The sequence below is a fragment of the Hippoglossus stenolepis genome, chromosome 18 (genome assembly GCF_022539355.2).
Source record: "Hippoglossus stenolepis isolate QCI-W04-F060 chromosome 18, HSTE1.2, whole genome shotgun sequence".
Taxonomy (NCBI): domain Eukaryota; kingdom Metazoa; phylum Chordata; class Actinopteri; order Pleuronectiformes; family Pleuronectidae; genus Hippoglossus; species Hippoglossus stenolepis.
In genome coordinates this window covers 5,942,367-5,969,010 of record NC_061500.1, presented here as the reverse complement: position 1 = coordinate 5,969,010, position 26,644 = coordinate 5,942,367, and the positions used below count along the sequence as shown (strand labels likewise).

The window sequence follows — 26,644 nt, the reverse complement described above, 5'->3', positions numbered from 1 at the left end:
GCGGCTTTTCATCACTTTTATAGAGGAAATATAGTCGGTCTTTGTCACCGGAGACTGATTCAGGAGTGGAAAATCCCATTCCCCCGTGGAAAAGTCCTGCCTTAAAGAAATGTGCTCAGCGAAAAAACCTGTGTGCGTTTTCTCAACCCACTCTTTGTATACAGGACTGATGATAACGAAATCACGGCGGTGGCTTGTCACGCCACAGAAAGAACATATGGGCCGACATTTAATTTATTTTTTTCTCCTTCTGTGTCTCTGCAGTCCACCCCACTCCACCTGGCAGCAGGATACAACAGGGTGAGGATAGTTCAGCTGTTACTACAGCACGGAGCAGATGTCCACGCCAAGGACAAGGGGTACGTACACGAAAGCAAAATAAAGGAACGAAAGAGTTTGAAGGAAAAGGAAAATATTATTAAATTATAGATATAGAAATGTATTTGATATAAAACAAGTCTTTTTAATTTGGCTAATATCAACTTGCAGCATTCTGATTGGCTCTGACCATTTTCAAACAGGAAAAACATGCTAACCACTCCGATAAGGTTTTCAAATTTATCCTCACTTCCCCATCGAGACTGCTTGTTGAATAAATTTGATTCACCTACTGAAGTAATTTTGTTCTGACGGACATGCACAGACTTTTTAATCAAGTGTCACAATGCGATTAACATTTCTGACTTTGAAATGAATTATCAGATGGTTTTGTATTATATGAGATGCTCACATTCTCAGGCTCTTTTAATCTTTTTACAAACTTCTCTATTGGACCTCAGAAGACATAAAAATTGAGTGGAGGAGTAAAGAATGTGGTTTGAATTAATAATTGATGTGCAGATCTTAAAAACTTTCCCTTGTGTTGGACTCTTCCAGCGGTCTGGTGCCTCTACATAATGCCTGCTCCTATGGACACTATGAAGTTACAGAACTTCTGCTGAAGGTATAAACAAACAACACGGCTGAGGATTTACCTAAACAGTGAATCTTTAATGAATCCTGATCCTTAATAAAACCCAAGAGAATCAACTTCCACTGTTTTTATGTTGTTTTTTCCTATTTAATTAAAAATTCCTTCATACTTCATAGCTCTCCACATTGCAACCTGTGCTCCGTTTCCTCCCTGTCACTTCCTTCTCCACTGACCCTGTTGTTTCCTTCCAGCACGGAGCGTGTGTTAACGCCATGGATCTGTGGCAGTTCACCCCGCTCCACGAAGCGGCGTCTAAAAACCGGGTGGAGGTCTGCTCGCTGCTGCTGAGCCACGGGGCTGACCCGACCCTGCTCAACTGCCACAGCAAGAGCTCCGTGGACATGGCGCCCACTCCCGAGCTGAAGGAGAGACTCACATGTGAGTGTGGCACTTACACAAACTGCAGCTGCACAGTAGAGCTCTGCTAAATGTGTCTTTGTGCTGATTTAATGAATAGGTTGTTTTAGGAAGGGGGTGTTTGCACCAGTCATGTTTGGAACAGTTGATTTCAGTTTATCTGAGCATTAAGACAAGTTAAATATGGAAATCTCTACTCTCTTGAAAAGAAAGCTGTTGTTTTCTGGAGCAGAAAACAAGGAATTATTGGTTCAAAATGCTCGATATATTGAGCAGATTAAAATGAAATCTCGACTGACGCTGATATTAAGTTAATTGTACAGTTGCATTTGTTTAAAACACCACAGAAGAAAAAGAGCAGCTTTAAAACACCAAGTTATTCTTCTTTGAACTGTGGAGGTTGGCTGTGATGTCACCGATTGTTGTTTTTGGTGTTTTGTCACCTTGGCTGAGTTTCATTCTTACAGTTGCTCATCATAACAGTAGCTTGCCTTTGTCAGACCAGTTTGCATTTGATAATGGTTTTGGAACAGTTTTCCAAGACCACAGTGACTCTGGATGCAGGTGGATGGTTCGACAACCAATGAAAGCAACCAAAATGTAATACAGTGCAAATATTTGGAATTATGTACCCTGCAGTTGTTTGTTCTTCTTTGAAAGAAAATATTCTGGAAGGTTAATTTAATATTGTCATGAAAGCAGATTTAGACCTCGACACATCAGCAGCTGCCACCTCTGTCTTATTTTGATTTCAAGTTGATTCACATCTGCTCGAGACGTATTTTTCCTCTCACGACATGTCAACTTTATTGATATTCTCTCTCAAGAGTTGCTTTTTGAGATGCAGAAACTTTTCCATCCTCATGCATGAAATAATTGAATTGAGCACTTGGGGCTATGTGATGTATTCATTAAATAGACGTCAAGTTAAACAGAGCAGTGTAAGTAAAACATTCTCTCAGAACCCCAGTATCTTTTCTTCACGTCTGCAGCCAGAGTCAAAGCAAACAAGATAAATCCTTGTCTCTGCCAGGAAGCTTCTCAGGTAGAAGCTGAGCTACAGACTGAAGAATACTTTCCCTGACATTAAGCCTTTTATTCAGGTTGAATACTGAGGTGGAAAACATGTTTTTTTTTGTTGATGGTAAGAATTGATTTAATTCAGATCACAATATTGAAAGACGTTAAATGTAACCGCTTTGACATTCGACTGAGCCAAGTACAATGGTGGCTTTTTAAAGGTAAAGTGTGACGTTTTAGGCAATGTGATTTTTATATTTTCTTGCTGTGTGGTTGCCTGGCAACCAGCTTCAAGGTCAGGTACTGCTTACTTAGAAATAGTCATCACAGCATATAACTCTTCACTTTGATGAATGATGAAACAAATGAGAAGTTTAATAATGAATGAGCTTCAGAGGTTGTGGTATAGGTTGGTTTACAAGTGTACTAGTTGTTTGTAGTCGTGATGCAGAACCAGCTGACAGATCGTTTTGACTCTTGGCCTCAGAAATCCTTCAAATGAAACAATCCATTCAGGGCAAAAATAATTCCCTGCTTTGTTTTGCACAAAATATCTCTCATAAGGTTTTAACCTGTAAAAATGGGATCACACGTAGACATTGCAACATTTACAGGGGTCACAAACCCAAAACGTTCTGGTGCCACTGTGGGTGCTTCACTAACTGGGATGAAAAATGACTTCAACTCTCTCATATAGAATAAACTGCAGAGGCTGCGTCTGTTTCCAATTTACTAGCTATTTTTTTTCGTGTTGTTGATTCTCTTTTTCTCTCGACCACATTTCCCAGATGATGTGACATCTGTGCTGCTCTTACCATTTGTCTAAATGTCTGATTATAAATGCATGAATGCTGTTGCTCCGACTCGAACAGACTCCTCTTTTATGCTGCCTCAAACGCTTCTGCAGCAAAGTAGTTTGTTGTTTGTAATTTTTCCGTCCTCGGGGGGATAATCACTTGTTTCCGCTCCAACTCCGGCACACACACTGTTGCATGTGTTGCTGGGGGAGAAAAAAAAACTTTGAAGTAATCTAGGAAGGATGTCAAGGAAATCTCACCGAGTGTTTTTGTGTGTGTGTGCTCAGATGAGTTCAAGGGCCACTCGCTACTTCAAGCTGCGCGAGAAGCCGACATGGCCAAGGCCAAGAAGACGCTGGCGCTGGAGATCATCAACTTTAAACACCCTCACACACACGAGACCGCACTAGTAAGACAAAGCACACAAACACACACAGATACACACACACACCTGCAGAGATACAAAGACTTATGGTTCTCTCTCTCTCTCTCTCTCTCTCTCTCTCTCTCTCTCTCTCTCTCTCTCTCTCTCTCTCGCTCTCTCTGTGTGTGTGTTAGCATTGTGCAGTGGCGTCACCTCACCCCAAAAGGAAGCAGGTGACGGAGCTGCTGCTGAGGAAAGGTGCCAACGTTAATGAGAAGAATAAAGAGTGAGTGTTGTTCTCGTACAAAACAAGATCATTATTTACACATGGATGCAAACAAAACAATGAGAATATTATGACGTTCCCTCTGCAGTTTCATGACTCCTCTCCATGTGGCTGCGGAGCGCGCTCATAATGACATCATGGAGGTGCTACAGAAACACGGCGCGAAGGTAAATTCCAGTTATTTTCACCTGTGGCACTGACTCGTCTTCGTGCCCATCAGGCATGTGGAACAAATGTGAAGAGATGGTCTCACCCTGTCCGAACACCAACTACATGTGATCTGTTTGCTGTTCCTGGGTCTGGTTTGAACTCTCAGGCCTCATGTTGTGGGTGATGTTGTAAATCCACGATCGGGACTTCTTTATGACAATAAATGAATGTAAATAATGTTTTTGCGTCGATATGATGAAGCGTGATTTATGAGGTAATTTGTTGGGATTAGATGAAAACAAATATTCCATTTTCTGAATTGATTTTTCCTTAAGATTTAATGCATCATGATATACAGAACGTCAATATCTCAATTTTACATTTCATATAGTGTGACTGAAGGTTAATTATAATCATAAAACTTAACCATGTGTGATTTAATTACTAAACACGACAGTTTCTACAATATTATCAGTAAACAACATCTACCAGGACGCATTTTGTTGAATATTTGTACTGAGGCCGTCACAAGGCATTCTGAAAGTTTACACACATGTAGACATGTTTATTCTTAAATGTAAACATCTTGCGTTAACGAATATGAGCTCCACCGAAGACGTTATTATTGTTTTTTATATATACAAAAACTACTGAACCGATTTCCATGACATTTTGTAGACGGAAGGGGGGCCAGTCTCTTTAACATGGTGGGCATATGGAGGGCATTAATATCTATGTAAAGTTGGAGGTATGTGCTTCCAGAGCGACTTCTAGATTTTTTATATAAAAGTTTGGATTGGATTTTGAAAGAAATCAAAGCTTATGATATATTGAATGGTTGCCTGGACACAGTAGTGGAACTTGACTGTAGATAAGGCCGGTGAGAAGTGAAGCAGTTTAAGGAACAAACGTAGCAACTGAAGCTTCCTTTCAAGAATCATCTTACAAAGATATTTGTGTTGGCAGGTGAACGCCTTGGACACGCTGGGTCAGACGGCGTTGCACCGCGCAGCGCTGGCAGGCCATCTTCAGACCTGCAGGCTGTTGCTAGGATACGGGGCCGACGCCTCGCTGGTGTCGCTGCAGGGTTTCACTGCTGCTCAAATGGGAAATGAAGCCGTTCAGCAAATACTCAACGGTACACCAACCTTTTTGTGTGTGTGTGTGTGTTAGTGTGTGTGTGTGTGGGCGGGCGGCTGGTGTGCAGATGTGTACGTAGGTGCTGGGTTTTGGTTGCTATGCACTCGCTGGCAACAGTGAGATTAACTGCGATTGTTCTGTAAAGGTCAATATTGATATTTTCTGACTTCAGATAGGTGCAGATTGTTTTTTAAGACGGAATAAAATTCCACAGAATATTGGAAACAAACACAAGTATTGTTTACATTCAGCGTTTCTCACCAAACCCTTTGTGTGTATCTTTGTTTTCTAACAAATCTGTTGAATTTTCTCCTTCTTAAAACACGTCTCTTGTGTTGTTTACATCATCTTTACAAATCTGCAGTTATTGAAGGTGAATAGAACAATGGCAGATTCTGCATGTGACATTTACCTGCAGCAGCTGTGGAGGAAAAGTATTTCTAATCCACATTTCTCCTCGTTCTGCTGTGCAGAGAACGTCCCGGTGAGAAACTCAGATGTGGACTACAGACTTCTGGAAGCTGCTAAAGCTGGAGACCTGGACACTGTCAAGGTGATTTGATTGTTTCACATTTATTATCTGGCTGATGTTGTGGAGTAAAAAAAAATCATATATCAACTTTGTACATAAAGGTAAAGCCTGCAAAAGGCTTATATCATATTTTTGTCTGCCAACTAAAAAATAAGTCGGGCTCTAGTTTTTTAGATACATGAATATGATCAAGTGAAATGTAATGTAATAATAAATCCTTTAAAGCTTAACTTTCACCTTAGCGCATGGGTCTAACAATAAGAAATAGTCAGTTTGCCTTACGGGGGGTCGGTGTTACATGGTTACAGTTCACATTTTATCCTCCTAAAAAATCAATTTTGCCTTAATTTGAAAAATGAAAAGTGACATTTTAGAAAAAGAACACGACCCCAGTCGCCTCCGCGTGTGTAGACCAATCCCAGGAAGTAATTGGCTCTGAGTGAGCAGAAATCTTCTTTAATTGGCTCATTAAATTTTCGAAATAATGTGGATTCTTATCCAGAAAAATGGGCTTTGAACTTTAGCAGCTGCATAAATGAAAATGGAAAGGATTTTATCAAACCTTAAATACCTGAACATTTGACTCCTGTTGAGCTCACAGGGGAATTAGGTTGAGATATAGATTAGATAAACGTGTCAGTAAGTTGTCTTCAAATCTGAAAAAAAGAAAATCTGTAAATCGTGTCTCTGGTGAACTTACCCCACGAAAACTTGAACGTACGCCAACAGTATTTTTAAATTAAAATGGAACAACATGTCGTGACCTTTTCGCTGCTCCTGCTGCTCTTATGGAGTCCCGGTCGTATTGACTTTCATGAAATGCCATTTGGATATTGTTCTCTGTAAAGCAAATCTTTTCTGTTTGTGTCTTTTGTATTTTTTAGTCACATTGATTTTTGATAAAGGAAAATTGCCAATCGTTTTCTTATTAAAGGCCACATTTCCCATCTCAACAGATTTCCGACCATAACATTCTGATCACAGCCGTCTCATGCGGCTCGTTGCACCGCCACAGTTAGTTTTAGTTTGATCTCGGTTTGATTTCCGATGGGCCCACTCATGTTCAAAGGGTAGGCGTTAGCGATGCGCTGTAATATACTTCGGATAAAAAACCACCCACTAATTGTCAGGACCTGGTAACATTCGGTGAAGTATCTGACAGAGTATTTTGAGCGGAGGCTGTGGAGACGGACAGGTATGGTTATCCACATGAAGAGGATCTGTCAGCGTGTGAAGTGTGAGGCTTTGGCAGGTTGGTGAGGAATCTGAGCAGACCAGACAATCATGTCTGGTCGGGCTTTCTGTCTGTCTTTTTTTTTATTTTTATACCTGAGGCGCAGACACGTACGTGCACAGATTGACGTTTTTTTTAAAAAAAAACCACTTTTTTTTGCACATTTTCTGGGAGGATTCCTGTCAACTGCTCAAACGTCGAGGAGGTTCAGACTGTGACTGTTGGAACAATGGTCTCTGCAGGCGACGGGTCAAAGATACAAACCAGTTCTGTCTTTCCAAAACAATCTCTGCATCATCCCGTAAATACCATTAAACTAGACTGGCACTCAATACCTCCACCAGTCCCCTTATATTCAGACAAGTGGCACCAAATTACACAAACTCATAGATACCGGTCCCGTGGAAAGCCATTTCAAACAGACTTTATTATTCTCTTTCTGTATCTCATTCTCTGTCTCTTCAGTCGCTGTGCACGGCTCAGAATGTGAACTGCAGAGATCTGGAGGGACGACACTCGACTCCCCTTCACTTTGCTGCTGGATACAACAGAGTGTCCGGGGTGGAGTACCTCCTGCACCATGGAGCCGACGTGCACGCCAAGGACAAAGGGTGCGATACTTTGAGTTATGAGACAACGTAAAAGTAAATATTAGAAACACAAGTGTGAATCTGTGTGGGTTTAACTGGTCTTGTCTCTTCCGCAGTGGCCTGGTTCCCCTCCATAACGCCTGTTCGTACGGCCACTACGAGGTGGCCGAGCTGCTGGTCAGACACGGAGCCTCAGTCAACGTGGCCGACCTGTGGAAGTTCACGCCGCTTCACGAAGCTGCCGCCAAGGGCAAATACGAGATCTGCAAACTGCTGCTCAAGGTCAGACCTGCACGTTTCTTTCTTAAAAGTAACTCGCTCTCAGTACCGAGTGTTGTTTAATCATCTGGGTATTAATGTGAATCTTAGATGAAATCAACTCGTGCTCAAATACAGTTTATACAATTTATTTTGTAGACATTAGTAGGTTTTCAGTGTCTGCAGCCACCTCGATATGACGTCTTGGTCAACTGGAAGCTTTAAAACCTTCTGTAAATATTAAACTTTATCCCCTTCTACACAGTTTCAGTGGACAGTATTTACAAGAATGATCACCAATCAGAAGAGAGCATTCAGTCAAAGATAAGACTGGTTTCTGATCGTCACCTCTCTCTTAATGAGTCGTGTGAAAATGTTTTAGTTTTACAGCTGGATGTGTTTTTGTTTTTTCAGTCATAAACACCTCCAGACAAGGTTACATCACCACTGTGTTGCTGCCATATGGGCCTGAATAAATTAATGTTAGATCGGCAATGGTGAATTCACAAAGGACACACACACACACACACACACACACACACACACACACACACACACACACACACACACACACACACACACACACACACACACACACAGGGTTTGTGCTTCTGTCTTCATAAGGACATAAATTGACATAATGCATTTCCCAACCCGCTAACCTTCTCCTATAACCTTAATCTTATCCCTATTCTACCCATTAGCCTTAAACCTGGTTTTAAACCTTAAACAACCTTGTCACAGAATGCGAGGACCAGCCAAAATGTCCTCACTCCCACTTAGTCTCAAACTAAAACCCTACACACATCAACAGTAGGGACTCGGTTGCTTCATGTGATGATTTAGAGTAAATGCACAGTAAGATTCAATTTGAAGCTTCTTTATCGTTAAATACTTACATAATCTAAATATAATAAAAGACTAAATACAAAAGTCACTGCAAAAAGCCGTTTGTTCAAGGACAATTGAGACATTTAAAGGTTATGGCTCACTGTCAGCAGGAGTGTTTCAAAGGACTTTGGGGGGCCCTTTGCAAAAGGAACCTGGGGGGGCCTTACAAGAAGAAGCACATGATTCATCATAGATATTCTAGCCTTCAACCAAAAGTCTAAAATTGCAAAGCTTTTTTTGGCATGGGGCCCCGCAGATGGTTTGAGGACAAAATTGTCATTGCTATGGATCAGGGGGGGGCCCCTGAATTTATTGTGGGATTAACAAGGTCAGGTTGACAAGGTGGTGCTGGTGATAACAGAGTAAACAGTGATGATGCAGGGGGTCTGACTGGTGCAGCAGAGTTGCTTGGACAACAGTCACGGTCGAAGGGAGTGGGCAGCGTTTAGGAAAGTGTCAGCTCTGGGGAAAAGGCTGCTTCCCCCGTCTGATCGGGCTCCGTGTCACAGAGCAGAGGAGCTAACCTGCACTGGCTGCTGTGGTTGTGAGGGATTTCCCAGAGGCGCACACTGGAAGCACCGGGGATGTCGTACTGAATCGACTCCGATAACTTTATTAAGACGCTTTGTGCTTTCTATTGTCACTCGTCTGTAGTTGCTAACATGAGTCAGTCAGGGCCACTGTGGCTGGTCAGCTCTTTAGTTCAATCAATATCCAGGGACACCATCTGCCTCAGCAGCTTTTGTTTGTGTTCATCCGACATAAGGTTAGCGTGGCATCGTGGGAATTGTTCATCCTCAGCGATGGAGTCGTTTCCTTTTACAGGCCTGGAAGCTGTTGTTCTTTGTTGTTGGAAGGGCTGTTAATGGCTGTTGCCATCGGCCGAACCGTATCCATATGCAGCAGCTCATGAATAAATCAGATGAAAACTCTGTGTCTTTGTGTTTCAAGATGAATCTGTGCCATCGAAACAGTCGTTCTGAGTCACAGCTGCTCCGCCTCACGTTCACTGATCCGATGATTGGTTCCGACTCTCTGAGGTTTACAAACGCACACAGAAGATCGATTTGTGCAAGTGGACACTTTCTTTTTCACGCTGATCGATTTATCTCAAGTTCTCAATGTGGCAAATTTCAGTTGGATGTTGTGTAGACATGGCAGCGTCCTCGTTTCCCCTTTTTAACGCAAACGCAGACACACACATGCACACGAGTAACAGAGTGTTCCTGCACTTTGGTGTTAATCTGCCACGGCCCCGGGATGTAACTGTTCTCTCTCTCTTTCTGAATAAACTATTCCAGAGTCCGGCAGAAGGTTTTCCCTTTGTCTCTGTCTGTTTGTTGTCATTCCTCTGTTGTCCCTTTATTTGTGCTGAGAATAAAACTCTGCAGCTTTCGCTCCCAGGGCTCAGGAAGGATCGTGTCAGAAATATAAAAAGCATATTAACGTCTTAACTTCCGCCAAGGAGGTTATATATCCGTTGTTTTTTTATATACGTTTGTTTGTAAGCAGGGCTACGCAAAAACTACTGATTGTATTTCCATTACACTCGGGCCGTTTAAAATATATCTATGAGTGTGTGCCATGTGGTGCAGATCCAAATAATAATCCGGATCTCATGGATTTAAATGTGGTTCCTCAGGGGGACTGTTGGGCCTCGCTGGAGGAAATGCCCTTCATCATCATTTAGTAAGAGACTGGCTGTCAATCAGACAAGGTGACATCTTGTTTGGAGTTTTTCTTGATGGAATCTGAACTCCTTGTGTATGTGGCATCTTATTTTTCTGTGCTCCGTCACAGTGGCTGAACACTCGGCTCTTCTTGTGTTTTTTCTTTTGATTCCCTCTCGAGCTGCAAATGGAAAAATCAGCCACCACATTAAAGCAGCTAACTGGTTTCAACGCGGTGGCTAATTGTTTTTCTCTTGACTCGGTGCAGCCACGAAGCCGCGAAAAATGGTTAAAATCACAAAATGAGTTTTAAATCACATCACTGATGGTTCAGAATGAACACCATTAAAACCAGGTGCCTGTATTAATGTCGCGGCGAATCAGTGCAGACTGAATTCAATAGAGGTGTAAGAAAACTTTTATTTATATGTATATGTAAACATTTATTTATATGGTAATGTCCCCGGGTTATTTCTATTCTAATTTTCCCGCACAGTGAATCTATTACAGGTAAACATCAGTAAGGAGATGAGAAAAAAAGAAATAGAGAAGTAGGACTGAATAACATGAACGTGGATTTGTTCAAAGAAACCATCCATACAGCCGTGAGAGAGATATCTCGGGCTTTTCCAGGCCAGCAGTAGATACCAAGGAGACCCCAGTCCCACGACATCCAATTTTAATGAGCGGATTTCAAAACTTACAATGAAGCGACAAGTTAAACCGTAACCTAGGAGACAGTTGAGTGATAGAAATGTCTGCTTCCCCGCTCCGCTCTCCAGGGTGGGCGGTGTTTTCCACTTCACTGGATGTCCCGTCCTCACCTCTCCACCTCCCTTTGTCTCTCCCTCTCTTCTCCTCTCTGGTGATTTACCTTCATCCTCTCCTCGCTCGTTGCTTGTCATCGTCTTGAAAATCCCCTCACTGGGGTTTGAAGGATGAGGGATTTTGAGGACTGTAAGTTATGGGTAGCGTATGTTCTGTGCTGACATTTGTGGTTTGTCAAATTTTTTGCTTTTTGACTTTGACATTTCGCAGAAAAGAACTTTAAGCTGGATTGACCTCTGTGAACACTGACTCAATTATAGATGGGCACTGACACACCGCCCTTTTTAAAAAAAATTAACTCTGTCTCCATCTCCTCCATTCTGGCCTCGTCTCTCCAGCACGGAGCCGACCCCACCAAGAAGAACCGAGACGGGAACACGCCTCTGGACCTGGTGAAGGACGGAGACACCGACATCCAGGACCTGCTCCGGGGAGACGCCGCCCTGCTGGACGCCGCTAAGAAAGGCTGCCTGGCCAGGGTGCAGAAGTTGTGCAGCCCCGACAATATCAACTGTCGGGATACGCAGGGACGCAACTCCACCCCGCTGCACCTGGCAGGTAGTGTACACGAGGAAAGACAAAGCCGCAGACACACAGCCACATATCAGCAGCTCATTTTAGTAAGTTAATGGTAAATTAGTCTTTTCTAGGCATAAAAACCACTGGAAACCTTTGACCCTGAAACTGGAGTTTGCCTTTTATATATGAAGACCACTGGCATCGGCCCTTAATCCCCTAAAGATCTTGAATCTCGTTGTCTTTCCAAGTTGACGTCTTCGTCAACGTCTTCTTTGTGCATAGCTCCTCTTATTCATCCTGGGATATTTGTCTCATTCCAGTTTTGCGTCTGTTGCGTGTTTGAAATGTCATCAACAGCCCCCCCTCTGAAAATTTTAGGAAAATGTCGAGACTTCAGTGCTTGTTTGAAAGCAGTTTCTCTATCGCGCCTGATTCACACTCTGTCAGCATTGCCGTCAGGAGCAATTTGGGTTTCAGTGTCCTGCCCCAGGCCACATTGACATAGCGACTGGTCGAGCCGCTCTGCCCCCTGAGCTGCAGCCGCCAACACCTCTCTGATTATGTAAAGCTCACTTAGCAGACACATTAAAATGAGGGATAAAGCAAGAAGGCTTTCAGATACTGTTTGGCTGAAGTCTGCAGGATTTGAGCGACTAGTGGAGATGGCATATTTGCTGGTGCCAATCACTCTGGCTCCAGTGTTTCGGCAGGAGTCGACCTCTTGGGATTTTAGCTCGAGTGCGGTGCCAAGAACAAGGCAACGAACACTTACAGACAGGGAGTGAGTCAAGAGGGCAGAATCACTTTGATCGTAGACAAGCAGGCTTGGACAACTCGGAGATTTATCAATAAGTTTTGATGAAAACATTTTTGACAATCATGTGCTCAAGGTTTAGCTCACAGATCACTCATCTGAACTTCAGGTCTTAGCACAGCGGGGGCGTTTCTATCGTGTGATTGATGTGCACGTCTGAGGGGATTTTTATTTTTCTGAGCTTTTGCAGCACAAATAGAGTCATCAGCCGATCACTGTGCACTCCAGCATAACAACTTACCCTAGACACACACTGCTCTGGGTCAATAGCAGCCTAGTGTGGTCTCCTGCCTCCTCAGAAGTAGCTTTAACATCCTCAGCAGGACCTCAACTGTCCCACTGATATCCTAAAATATGTCTGGGACCTCCTGTCTGAGGCAGTGAATCTCTCCTTCTCTTTTTCTACTGTGAGAAATCTCTTCTTTTGGTGAGTGGGAGGAGGAGGAGGAGGAGGAGGAGGAGGAGGAGGAGGAGGAGGAGGAGGACATGATCCTGATGCTGAACTCATCTGAAAATTGATCTGGCTCAAATCTGTTATTGAAAAAGTGTTGCAACTGTCACAAATTTGCATGGAATCCACACAGTGTTTAACATAGTAGACATAGTAAAAGGCTGTCAAACTAAGAGCTGAACCCAGACTGAAGAGTACATTCATAAACATAGACTACTTTTTCCTGCATCGTCTTCTTCATCCTCCTCTGGACAGACAATCGATTTTGCCTCCGTCCATTTTTAGACTCTATTTATAGACTTTCTAGACCAGACTGAGCCTTGTATCGTGATAACGTATATATCTTAATTAGAGGATGACACTTTTATAGCTGAGGAACGGCTGAAAAACACTCTGAAGGTCTTTATTTCATGGATCTGGACCACTTAGAAACACCCACACACCCTCTGCCTGGACGCAGTGGGTTGTAAAAGGAAAAGATGATTACACGCTGCAGCAGCAGATGTAGGCTGACATGTGTCTCTATCTCTCTCTTGTTAATTTCTCTGTCACTGCCTGACTCCATTTTTTTGTTTTCTCCTCGTTCCCTCTCTGTGTCGGCCTCTGCCTCTCCTCCATTGTCTTCCTTTATGGCCTGCTGTGTTTTCCACACAACCCACACTGATCTGCAGCCGGATACAACAACCTTGAGGTAGCAGAGTATCTGTTGGAACATGGAGCCGATGTTAACGCACAGGACAAAGGAGGGCTGATACCTTTACACAACGCTGCTTCATACGGGGTAAGACACACACAAACTAAGTAATTCACCATTAACCACTGATCGAGTTTATTTATTGAATTATATTATTGTATTTGTATATCAATGAATACCTTTGGGCATCTTTCTCCATTGAATCCATATCATGTGATGCATGTGACAGAGTTTTATTTTGTAACTTGCATCCATGTTAATAGGGATGGGATTTGAAAAAACTGGTGCTTTACAGCGTTTTGCTTTTCACAGCTCAGGAAACGCCTGCAGATTTCTGATGTTTGACTTTAGATATTTTACTTATTTCCACTCTTTTTCCCCATTTAAATGTTAAATGACTATTATTATTTACTATTACACGTCTCTGAAGAAGAGCCTGTGATTTGTCCTTCCTCTGGAGTCTTTTGTCATCTGCAGAGTCACATACTGTTTCTACTAGACAGCACGCTGCTACTGAAAGAGTAAAACACATGTTTGAATGAAAACTTAATGAGCTCTGCATATTGGGGACAGACACACACACACATACAGAGTGTAGCATCTCCCACTGTTACCCTGAAACCAGCTACGTTGTGTTTGATGCTGAGGCGAGAGCTGGAGACAGACGATGATGGAGGGGGACAGGAAAATAAGGAACAGAAGGACCGGCGGGAAGACAAGGATCCTGACAGTGTTAATAATTCACATAATTTCTGTTCCACAGTATTTAACATATTACATTTTCTTCTGATCACTATGTTTCCAGGACTTATTCGCCACACTTCCACATTTGCTCTCGTTAAGTGCTTTTTATATTTGTTGTCTTTTATCCCTCGTCTCCTCTGACACCTCCACGCTCTTCCTCCTCTTCCTCTCGTCTAGCACGTGGACATCGCCGCCCTGCTGATCAAGTACAACACATGCGTCAATGCCACAGACAAGTGGGCGTTCACCCCCCTTCACGAAGCGGCCCAGAAAGGACGGACTCAGCTCTGCGCTCTGCTGCTGGCGCACGGAGCCGATCCCACCATGAAGAACCAGGAGGGACAGACACCGCTGGACCTGGCGACTGTACGAACCGATTTTCTCACATATCTCTTTCAGTATTGGCCCACGTTTCCTCATATTGCATGTGTGCTACATCAGCATATGTGAGATCATTAGTTTGGCTGAAGTTTGGTTGGTAATGGTTAACTTTTCAGACAGTGGATGAAAAATGTAGATGGTGGTGCAGGCGGCTTCCTAACTCCTTGGTCCCTAATGAGGCTTCCTCAGAGTGTTTCCTTGCCCCTGTCGCTTGAGTTTTACCCAGAAAACAACACTTCACTGCAGGTGATGGGATCAGGAAGTGAAGAGCAGTTGTGAAAGGTTATTTCCAGCTAAGAGCTTTCCTCTCTTTTAATGATCTGAAGATCGGCTCAAATCAAATGCCTTAATTTTCTCACTGCTCTCTATTTGGGCATCAGCCAGTCGTCCCTGTCCCATTTGCAGCTGGTGCAGAAAGCTACTGTTAACTGGTACCACTTTCTCTCTAACATGGCAATATAAAGCGCGGTATACACTGTCCGATCACCCTTCTAGTTAGCAAATGTAGCACATGACTTATCAGAGTTATCTACAGTTAAAATCTGCTTTTATGTGTTAAAGATATTGTGATTAAAAAGTACATTCAAACATTAGATTAGTAGTTTAACCTTACGTCTTGTCTTTCTGTCTGTTTCTCCGTTGCAGGCGGATGATATCAGAGCATTGCTGATTGATGCCATGCCACCAGACGCTCTGCCGAGCTGCTTGAAACCACAGGCCACCGTGGTAAGTCACACTTTTATACGAGTGCAGAGACAGAGAGCGTTCAGCTGCAACCTGTTCTGTGGTGGGCACATTTATTCCTGTTAGAACAAACAGCATTTGAACTGTCAGAGGAGAAAGCTGCTGAAGATCTGTTTAGATAGTGAAGGATTGTGCACTGTAAAAACACTTAAATAAGTAAGCAGTGTCTGTGTTGGTGAAACGTTTTGCTTATCAAATTAAACCTCACATTAAATATTGTCTCTCTCTCAGGTGAGTGCGACTGTGGCGAGCAACGGTGCAGCAGGGGGCGTGGTCATCTCTCCCTCGCCATCCCCATCCTGCCTGTCCGCAGCCAGCAGCCTAGACAACCTGACCACACCCCTTGGGGACATCACAGCGGGCGGGGCCACCGGTCCTGCAGATGGAGCATGTGGGTCGGACAGGAAGGAAGGAGAAAGTACGTTGACACAGATGTCGTCTCCAAATATAGTAAACTCCCTCTGAGAAGTTGTGGATGTTGTTAACATGTGTAAACAGATCTGGGCTCGTCTGACAAACCTGCTGACATATGTGTGTGTGTGTGCAGGTCTGCTCGACATGACCATCAACCAGTTCTTAAAGAGCCTGGGGCTGGAGCACCTCCGAGACACCTTCCAACGGGAACAGGTACACACACGCACACACACACACACACACACACACACACACACACACACACACACACACACACACACACACACACACACACACACACACACACACACACAAAGAGCTTCAAATTACATCTAAGTGAAACAGTTAATGATCCCACTTAAATATCCAACGTTGTAATATTTTTCAGCCTGAAATTATTCAAAGGTTTTAATCTCCTGCCTTTTTTTTTTGCTGCCTTTTTTTCCACTTCTCCTGTCAGTTAGTCATTAGCAATGGTTGACTTTTGAAAAGCCGAACAAAAGCAGAGATATAGAATCAGTTAGCGCGGCACAGAGAAGAGACGGTGATGTGATGCAGTCAGAGGGAGGTCAAAAGGGGGAGACGGAGAAAATAGAACGACGGAGAGATTCGGGAAAAACAGATGGGGCGACAGAAAGAGGAGAAAACAGAGACAGAAATAGAGAAACTGAAAGGTGACAGCTGGCAAAAAGGCTAAGCATAGATGGGAGAGTGGAAGCAATAAGGTGAAAAGCTTTGTCAATGTGTTGCAGTTAATATCGTTCCCCCTAAAGGGAAACGAGTCTTCATTAATATTCAGATGAAGTGACGTGGAGATGAGAATCAGCTGAGTGTTAATAATACAGATCTTTATAAATTTCAGAATAACATTAACAAGAAGAGATTTAACAAGGAAAACTATTATTTCACTGCCATTACATCATTACATTGTCCTTTTAATTTTGTATTATAAAACCAAACTTTTACTCATGTGTAAAAAAGTAAAATTACAAAATACTTTTAAATCTAAATACGAGAAACTCTAGAGCTGATTTAATAATTAAAAACTTAAATAAACGTTCTTCTGCGTGAATCCTCCTCCTCCGTTTGTAAAGCTTCACCGCTGACGACTCTGTTGAGGATATCGTGGTTCATTCAGCATTTTATAGCAAACCCAGTCCTGAGCCCTCGAAGGAACTGGTTATATAGATGGATGTTGAAGTCGAAGGCTAAAGTTCACAGTACATGACTTGTTGCTATCAGCCTGGACGACGCTTCAAGTGGACATGTCACTGTTTCATCTTATGCTGAGTTCACGCTACACGATCTTCAGCTTGATTTTTCACCCGGCAGTCTTGCGGTCATTGCGAGTTCATACTACACCTGACAGGCGACAGGAGGTCACACTCCACACGCCCTTTCAGCAGGAGAAGCCCCAGACTGTCTGGTCACCCCGTCACTCGCTCTGATTGGCTGTGGTTGTCTCTGAATTGTCTGGATGTTTATGCCAAGTTCACACTACACTGCCTTTAGTCCGATTTTCCAGTCAATGACAAGTTTTGGAGCTGGAAAAAAGCCTCAGGTCAGATCCAAATCGTGTTCGTTTGACAGTCGCCAACAGCTATGTGTGAACTTTAAGAGTTCAACTCTTCAAAGACAATTCGAGAGTCTCGCCAACACGTACCCTCGTCTGATTAGATCTCCAGCAGCCTAAATATCAAGATGAGTCAGCGTCAACTACAGCCAGTCAGAGCGCAGGATGGGAGACCGGACATACTCAGTGGGGGGGTTTGGTGCTGGTGAAACATCGTGTCGTGTGTGACCTTCTTTTAGGTGACTGCTTCACATTGGGTGTGATATAAACTGATAGAGAGATGACGCAGGCTTCTGTGGAAGTAAAAATAAAAAACAAAAATTCATCTCGTTGCTGTGATTTCTCCGCTCTCCCTGAACAAACTACACCATCGTCAATTTGCATATCAACGGCTCGATTACACTCATCTGTTCATTGACCTTTTCCTCGAGCTGCCTCCGTCTTTCTCTCATGAATATTTGCTTCTGCATTATGGTTTTGATCATTAAACTCATTATTGATTGTTGGCAATTCTGAAAATCAGCTGTCAACCCGACCTGCAGTTGTCACCGTTAAACTGATGTATTTTATTGTATGAGTTATACAGTTACATTGTACATTTGGCTGAAGTGTTCATTCCGACTCACGACACTCGTCTGTTGTTCCTGAGCAGATCTCTCTGGACGTGTTGGCAGACATGGGTCACGAGGAGCTGAAGGAGATCGGCATCAACGCCTACGGTCACAGACACAAACTCATCAAGGGCATCGAGAGGCTGCTGGGAGGCCAACAAGGTCACAACTGTTCCTTTGGAAAAGATAACACCACTGCACTTAGTTTAAAGACACAGAGCATTTAGAATAACGTGTTGATCTTTAACATTAAACCCTTGTGGGAGTAAACAGGGAATTTAATAAAGAAAACAGCTGATTAGGCCGTATGTAAAGTGTTAACATGCTTATCCGACAAATCCACCACACAAGGTTTTTACTATGATTAGAAATTTGAACAGATGACCGGTGGACAGGAGAAATGAAAGATCAGTGGCGTCATTTTTTCCCCGTCAGACTCACCCTCGCTGTGTGCGTTTGTGCGTTTGCAGGTGGAAATCCATACCTGACGTTCCACTGCTCCAGCCAGGGCACCGTGCTGATCGACCTGGCAACGGACGACAAGGAGTTCCAGTCTGTGGAGGAGGAGGTACGCAAACACGACTTCAGTTACACCAAAACACCGTACATAGATACTACTAACACTTAGTCGATGGTGGTTATTCCTTCTCCTCAGCACCTGAATGAAATTGAAGTTAAGTTAGTGTCCCTGCAGCACGACGACACTCTGTGCAGAGCAGCTTCACATTAGTGCCACCGCTCTGCTCCTGTAAATCAAAGTAATGGAAGGCGACAGCAGATATGAGTGTGAGTGAGTTTGAAATTAATGAGGAGCATCAGAAATTTAACAGGTAATTTAAACTGTAAGTTTTAGTTGAGATAGTGAAAAATGACACATGACGTCTTTCCCGGAAACACAAGTTAACTGCGTTGACCTGTGCACACCGGTGATTTCAATTATTCAGGGAGATAAAGTCGTTCTGTGAAACACGGTCGTCCACATTTCCTCAGACGGCTCCTGTCATTTCAACGATCCAGCTGCTGCACTTTTCTTTATCACTGCCGACGCTTCACTTCTGCAGTCGCATCGCTTCCAAATTTCCCTCAGGCGTCGCCGAGGCAACTCGTCTGATCGCTGAGCCGCCGCTTCACTTTATCACTGACAACACGGCTTCAGGGATCCATACATTCTTAAATCTACTCTGGTAGATTCCCGGTAGATACTCAAGTTGGAATTGTTCATGGAGTTGGTCACTGGACGAGTAGCTGAGGTGAAAATGGACTCAGAGAACGTCATCGATCACATTCAATGAGCAACTTATAAGGAACCTTTTTAAAAAGCTTCTCGTGTGTTTGATTGTGTTTGATTGTCTCCTGTGTTTTTCCTCCTCAGCTACAAAGCACCATCAGAGAACACCGCGATGGAGGCAACGCAGGCGGAGTCTTCAGCCGCTACAACATCATCAAGGTTTGTCCCTCTTTTCTCTTTTAATAATGTGGTTGCGTAAGGATGCTCACAGAGGAGTTGGCGTTCGGACAACAGTCATCTGCAGAACAAAGATGCACCGAAGATCAATATGCTGGTATTTTCATAGTTATCATATTCATAGTATAGTGCAATATTCATGAGTAGTACGATAGTAGTGTTGTGTGCAGTACATTATTCATGTGTGACCACGCCCATGACTTCTCCTATTTCATGGTCTCGCCCGAGCTTAAAAGTCACATACTACCATTTGCACATATCTAACCTTTACTGGAATAAACACATCCTGTGATTGCACATGGAATGAAGACGTCTCTCGTGCAATCGAGGGGGGAACGCGTTCTCCTGTGCAATCACCAAGCTCACTGTGCACTTCAGAAAGGATAATACACGAGTATTCACTCAAACATATCAAGTATCTGTAGGTTATTACATTATTCCACTAACCAAAGATGAAGAACTGGATCCTAATTAACACAATTGTTTGTCAGCTGTAAATATGACGACTTATTTGACTTTTGCTACTTGATTTTGATTCTTAATTCACAGCAAATGTGACCCTTCTCATTCTCTGCCTGCAGATTCAGAAGGTGGTGAACAAGAAGCTACGGGAGCGATACGCACACAGACAGAAGGAAATCGCAGACGAGAATCACAACCACCACAACGAGCGCATGCTCTTTCATGGTAAATAAAAAACACGTGATAAAACCAATACCAGATACTACTGAACATTTTTCCATAAAACTTGGTGAAGGGATGGGACATTGGCCAAGAATGAAACTATTAAATTGCAAAGGGGCAGATCCAGAATTTAATATATTCATCACTAATGTTTTAGACATTTTCACAGATTTCCTGGAAATGTATTCATTAAGTCATTTTTAGTGGACTTGTATCTGTGAGTTTTTGAAGAGTTTAATTGAATTTAACTGTTGGGCTCTGGTGGGTTTCTGACAGTCTAGTTAAAAAAGTAGCACCAGGTTCATTACTTTGTTTATATCATTGCTGGAAATGTGATTTCGGGGGAAGAAGCAAAAGATGACGGGACAAACATTGCAATCTGTTTGTGAATTCAGAAAAGCAGCTGCGCAGAGTCGCATGGGACTGGATTTGTTTTTTTCTGATCCGTAAAACTGCAGCAAAATCGGATTATTTCCAGGTTGGAGATTCTTGTCGCGGGACAAAGTAGTGTTTGTCCAATCCAGTGACAGTTTTCCTCCTCATTACGTTTTGATCACGTCTCCCCTGCAGCTTCAGTCACTTCCTCTTAGTCGACACAAGTAAATACACAGCTCAGTCTTCTGCCTCCAGATTCAACCGTTAATATGTTCTGAGATGAACTCGGCTTTGCCCGGCGACGTTTTCTACTCTCGCAGCCCGGCGGCAAGCTTGAGCAAATCGCATTAATCCTCCATGTCCCCTTTCAACCTCAAGGCTCATTCAGGACACAAACCTCTGCAGCCAACTTCTGTTTCTGTACTTCAAACACTGTAGAGTCTACATCGCTCAAATTTTCTCGACAGGTCCGAAAAGAAAGATTGTTTAGAACCCAGAGGGGGGAAAAAACATGTTTTCTCATATTGTTTTTTCATCCTGTCAGGTTCTCCCTTCATCAACGCCATCATCCATAAGGGCTTTGACGAGCGCCACGCCTACATCGGCGGCATGTTTGGCGCCGGCATCTACTTTGCGGAGAACTCCTCCAAAAGCAATCAGTACGTGTACGGGATAGGTGGCGGAACGGGATGTCCCACCCACAAGGACCGATCCTGCTACGTGTGTCACAGGTGAGAAACTTTAGTGGTTCAGGTCAACCGTGGACATTTCCTTTTACGCAAAAACTTCCATCCGTCCGTGCAGAAGAGGAGGATGTTTAAAAAAAATCTAATCTATATAAATATATTCAATATTGTTACTGTTGTCATATGTTTATAAGTACAACAAATACATTTTGACGTCTGATCTCCATTTATGTGACTTGACCATTGACGGCGCTGATCTGTGTGTTTTCAGGCAGATGTTGTTCTGCAGAGTGACACTGGGGAAGTCCTTCCTCCAGTTCAGTGCCATGAAGATGGCCCACGCTCCCCCGGGACACCACTCTGTGATTGGTCGACCCAGCGTCAACGGACTGGCGTATGCAGAGTACGTCATCTACAGAGGGGAACAGGTCGGTGTGAGCGCGCACGCACGCACGCACGCACGCACGCACGCACGCACACACACACACACACACAAACTTTTCCATGACTACAAACTGTCTCTTCATGTCTGTAAAACACTTTCTGTTGAGCTAGTATATGAATTAAATAGATTTTCACTAATTAATCTGCTAACTTTTGCTAAAACATCTGATGAACATTCTTTAAAATATGTGACTTAAACAATTAATCAATTATAAAATAAATTTGTAGAGCCCGGCTTATATGAACGTTTTGTTTTCCAGGCGTACCCGGAGTACTTGATCACCTACCAGATCGTGAAGCCAGAGAGTCCGGCCACGCCTTCTGCCACAGCGGAGCAGAAGTCCTAAAACACGGTGGCAGCTGGATCCAGAGACGCCAGAGGGCAGTGGACTAAACGCTCGTTCTCACAGGACTAGAACTGAACTAGCAGGCGTTTCAAAGTCTCCAGAGCTGAACTTGACGTGGGCGAGCGTCGGACCAGGCGGATGATCCTCGGAAAACAGACGCGCACTTGTCAAAACGGAGGGAGGAACAAGAGGATGAGGAGGCAGTCTATGAGTTTGGGGGATATGATACATGCACAGTCAAGCTGACGGCGAAAAATCCATCGCGTTCTGTAATTAATTGGATCTAATCTTGCAGGAGAAAATGCAAACGGTTTGATCAATGCCTCTGGAAATGTACCAGTGAGCTAATTTTTAAATTTGTCGCCCGGTGGCTCGATCCTATAAACAATTAAAGAGAGCAATTACAACGGGACACAGTCCGAAGCAAAATCAACATCTCTGATTTTGCACCTTTGCAACACTCCACGTATTCTACCCCCCGTTTCTAAATGTGTTGTGTTGTTACCGTGTCCTCGTTCGGCTTTTGTGCATCATCCACCGCAACAAAACAACACCTCGAGGCCACTTCCACAAACAGAGATCGTTGTGCTGAGAGAAGAGAAGCTCTGCGCCGGCTCCTCGCATTTTTTTTTTTTTTTTAACCAACGGGGGCTCATGTGCACAAGAAACACTTCTTCTGCGTCCGCTCGCATCGCTTCCCGCTCTAAACACGGAGCAAGCGATGCAATGAGCGTGAGCGCGGGGAAGGAAAAGAGATTACTGTGGACAAACGCCCAGAAGTCAATAAGCAGACAGCGAACAGGAGACCTCAGTGTTTGTCTGTCGAGTCTCCACTGCACTTCACTACCAGGACCATCTCCTGCATTTACACACACACACACACACACACACACACACACACACACACACACACACACACACACACACACACACACACACACACACACACTGAGGAGAAACACGGGCATTACTTCCACATGAGCGAGCAGCAACCAGTGTGTCACACCTGACACCTGTCAATCTGCCTTAATTTCTCCTTAATGGAGCAAAATGTTTAATTTGCGTGAAAATACAGAGATTTTCAAAGTTTATTTCTTATCTTAGTTTAATATTAACTTGGCGGTTGCTGCTTGTTTTTAGCTCAGTTTTTAAAAAAAGACCAAACTTCTTGAACCAGAACCAGGGGCCTGTCCTACGAAGCAAGTTCAACATAGCTCATAACCTGTTGCAGCGAATGTTATCACTGTGATTTACCTCGTATATTATGAAATGTATTAAACGTCATTTCAGGCCACTCGGGGTCTCTCAATCTAAACTATAACAAAAGATTTAGTTTGATGACGTGAAGCAGCGTGGGATCGTCTTCGCCACCGTTACCGATTAAAATCTACCTGACGTGACTCGGGAGCAAATCATGTTCACAGATGAGGTCAAAGTAGTAAAGTTTTATTCATGTTACACAGCAAACGGCAAAAGAATAATCATGATCTGTTACAAGAGAGCAAAACAAAGAGTGGAAGGAAAAAGTTAAGTCAAAGCAGAGACGAGGGAAGTCGAGGGTAAAGAGATGACGCCATTAAAGTCAAAACTCCCGAGACCTTGAACAGAATCTCTCTGAGTTGGAAACGTTTTGGACGATGTAAGGACACAAGTCAACAACGTGTGTAACAAAGGTCGATTTTAGACCAGAGCTAAACCTGAAGTTACCTCGATAACCACAAATCCTGCTTCGTAGAACAAACCCCAGGTCGACCACAAGGGACCAGATTGTGACACTGTTCTAACTACAGACATAAACATGCACATCTCCTCTTCGCTACATTTACAACACGAGGCCCCAAACAGAAAGTGACCAACACTCCTCAGGAGGGAGCGCTTTGGTTTTACAGTTATTACCGAACATTATTTACAAAGTTTGGCTCCTCAGAGTGTAGATCTGAAAATGGTCTCGTGCTGCTTCAACATTCTCTCCTGCTTCATGTGTTCTAACGTCTGTTGTTGTTGTTGTTTACATGAACCTGCTGCCTCTCCTCTCTACCTGGATCTGTCAGCGCCGCCCAGTGGTGGCACGGAAGAACTGTGGGCTCGCAGTATTTAGTACATCCAGTGTAGTTTTTTTTTTTAGGAAGGCATTTATGTTGAGGTCAATTTCCACACAGTACTATTTATTTGTGTGGTTTTTTTCTTTTCTTTATTCTGTTACACTCCTCAAACATTAAGAAAAATGTGAAGTGAGATCTATCACGAATATTTTTTACATAACCAGAGATTTACTGACGTTGAAAATAATGGATCCATCGCAACGAGATGAACTAACTCCTCACACTATATGTACTGTAAGTTTGACCTGTTTTTTGAATGACTCTGACCATGTTCTTCTGTTGATGTTTTATTATTTATCTGTATTATTTGTATCCTAACGACACTGTACGTTACACGGGACCACGCACGAGTTTCATTTCCTTCATGTCGATCGCGTCAGAGCAAGTCGAAGGTCTTGGAATTCCTTCAAACGACGAGGGGAATGGAAAAATGAAAGTGGCCTTACATGTCTTTGAACTTTGCCTTGAATTCGTTTGGAAAACTCATGACGGAGTTTTACCCCCGAATCAAACAGTAGCAGAAAGAAAGCTCGTTTCTTATTTTATACCTGCTTGTCAGACGAGCAGCGAGAGGATCTGGGTTTTAATTTGAACACAAAACAAACATCAGACTCTCCGACACAAGCTGCTCTGACGTTTAATTTTCTTTTTAATCCTGCTTTTACAGTTTCTGCTGCTCGGACTCAGATTCCAGCTGATTTGCACTTTCAAGCGGAAGGTGAAGATGACGTCGGTCTGAGCCTGAACAAACTAAATAGAAACCTCGTTAAAACTCTTTGTTTCAGACAAATGAACTAAACCCTTTTTTTAATCAATCTACTTTTTAAACTGTGACGTTTTAACATCGGCTTTTTTCTTCCTCCAGCCCACACGTTGGATATCAACACTTCATCCCAACAGCAATGAATGATAAAGAGAAACGGTTTCTGCAGCTTCACGTGTCAACAAATTATAATGTGATTCATCGATGTGGGGGGGGGGGAGTGGAGAAGGAAATTAATTAAAACAGAAAAAAACGAAACGAATAAAGTGACGGAACAAGTGATGACTACAGCAGGAATGAGGAAAAACTAATAAGCTTGAAATTATATTGTAACGGCGAGACGTTTTTCAAAGGGGAAAACGACAGCGCTGCAGCACTGGGACACAACACAGTGTACATATATCAATCCCCGTGTAAAGGAGGTTTGATCTGACATTTCACACAGATGTTTAATCTCAATTTAACAAAACTCTGATCAGAGTTTTAAAAAAAACTTTCTTCGTCGCTCGAAGGGAGAACTTAACATTTCCCTGCGTCACCTCTGGATCCGTGACAGAGGTTTCAGATGAAGCGGAAGCTTCACACGTGGCGTTTCTGCCGTCGACCCCTTCAGAGGTCGACGGCACCGTTTAGATTTATGTTGTTTTAAATGAGACTGTATATACACTAACTCCAGATGGGCCCATTAACGGGTCTTTTATGGACAATTTCCAGTTTATTGTTTCTTTTTTTTTTTCTTTCTTCTTTGAAAGACTTTTCAAAGACTTTTTTTTTTATGTGACGATAAATATTTGAATCGTGTTTTTTTTCGCTGGTTACTCTGCTCATCTATCGAGAGCCAGTTCGGGCCATCTATGTAAATAGGGATTGTAAGAGAGTGCGTGTGCGAGTGCGTGTTGGACCGATCCATCGCTCATGTTCTGACCTGCCTTCTACCAAAAGCCACAAGTTTGATGACCACATTTTTCTCATGGGGTTTTGTTTGACCCGCTGTTGTACAGACGGCTGCACAGAGCTGCCGACCAGCGAACTCGAGAAACAGAGAAACTCTTGTACAGACGAAAAATCCTTAATAAAAGAACTTGAAGTGGCGTCTTTGTTTTTCTTCAGGTTATTGGGATCATGTGGAACACGTGGATCTTATGCTAAATTCTATGAATGTATTTGTGTTGGCTATACATTTGTAATAACAAGCGTATTGGAGTGATAGTGAAAAAAAAAGAGGATAATGTCAGAATATTAAAGAGAATAAAGTCGTGATTGAGAAGAAAATCACGATATAAAGAAGGTAAAAGTTGTCATTTGTATTAAAATTGTGTAATAACACGAGAATATGTTATTGTAGAATTGTTATTTAATGAGTAAAAAGTTGTAATAAGAGAATAAACTTATAAAAAAACTTATAATATTAGAAGAATGGAGTTGTGGATGTGTTGCAGGACTGTTGCGTTATATTAGATATGGTTAAGCTTCTCTTTGTTGTTACCTGAGCTTCCACTTCACTGATTCACCCTCAAACTACCACATGTTCTGATTATTGCACTTTTCAGACTGAACAAGAGGATTCAGCTCCACACGAGGAGATGTATCTTCTGGTCTGAGATAATGGAGGCAGTAACTGTCTCGAAAACTCCAGTTCAACCTGTTTCCTGTAGCGTTGCATTGATTTTCTGTTTGTGCAAAGAGATAAACGACCACAAGGGTGAAATTGTTTCAGCAGCTCGGCCAATTTAAAAAGGAGAG

At 43.0% G+C, this 26,644-nt stretch overlaps 1 protein-coding gene across 1 annotated transcript in view; it reads left to right on the top strand.

Annotated features, from left to right (window-relative positions):
• Positions 1-25,992, top strand: part of LOC118125730 (poly [ADP-ribose] polymerase tankyrase-1) — a 68,751-nt gene extending 42,759 nt beyond the window's left edge. The window contains exons 7-29 of the mRNA XM_035184642.2: positions 265-359; positions 877-943; positions 1,165-1,351; positions 3,435-3,556; positions 3,706-3,797; positions 3,886-3,964; positions 4,914-5,085; positions 5,561-5,640; positions 7,319-7,464; positions 7,560-7,725; positions 11,429-11,648; positions 13,546-13,655; positions 14,490-14,678; positions 15,339-15,419; positions 15,669-15,855; positions 15,985-16,064; positions 18,077-18,197; positions 18,506-18,603; positions 19,408-19,482; positions 20,082-20,187; positions 21,104-21,290; positions 21,517-21,673; positions 21,950-25,992. Coding sequence (XP_035040533.2) covers positions 265-359; positions 877-943; positions 1,165-1,351; positions 3,435-3,556; positions 3,706-3,797; positions 3,886-3,964; positions 4,914-5,085; positions 5,561-5,640; positions 7,319-7,464; positions 7,560-7,725; positions 11,429-11,648; positions 13,546-13,655; positions 14,490-14,678; positions 15,339-15,419; positions 15,669-15,855; positions 15,985-16,064; positions 18,077-18,197; positions 18,506-18,603; positions 19,408-19,482; positions 20,082-20,187; positions 21,104-21,290; positions 21,517-21,673; positions 21,950-22,036 — 2,904 coding nt within the window. The 3' untranslated portion in view covers positions 22,037-25,992. The remainder of the gene's footprint in view (positions 1-264; positions 360-876; positions 944-1,164; positions 1,352-3,434; positions 3,557-3,705; positions 3,798-3,885; positions 3,965-4,913; positions 5,086-5,560; positions 5,641-7,318; positions 7,465-7,559; positions 7,726-11,428; positions 11,649-13,545; positions 13,656-14,489; positions 14,679-15,338; positions 15,420-15,668; positions 15,856-15,984; positions 16,065-18,076; positions 18,198-18,505; positions 18,604-19,407; positions 19,483-20,081; positions 20,188-21,103; positions 21,291-21,516; positions 21,674-21,949) is intronic.
• The last annotated feature ends 652 nt before the right edge of the window (positions 25,993-26,644 follow it).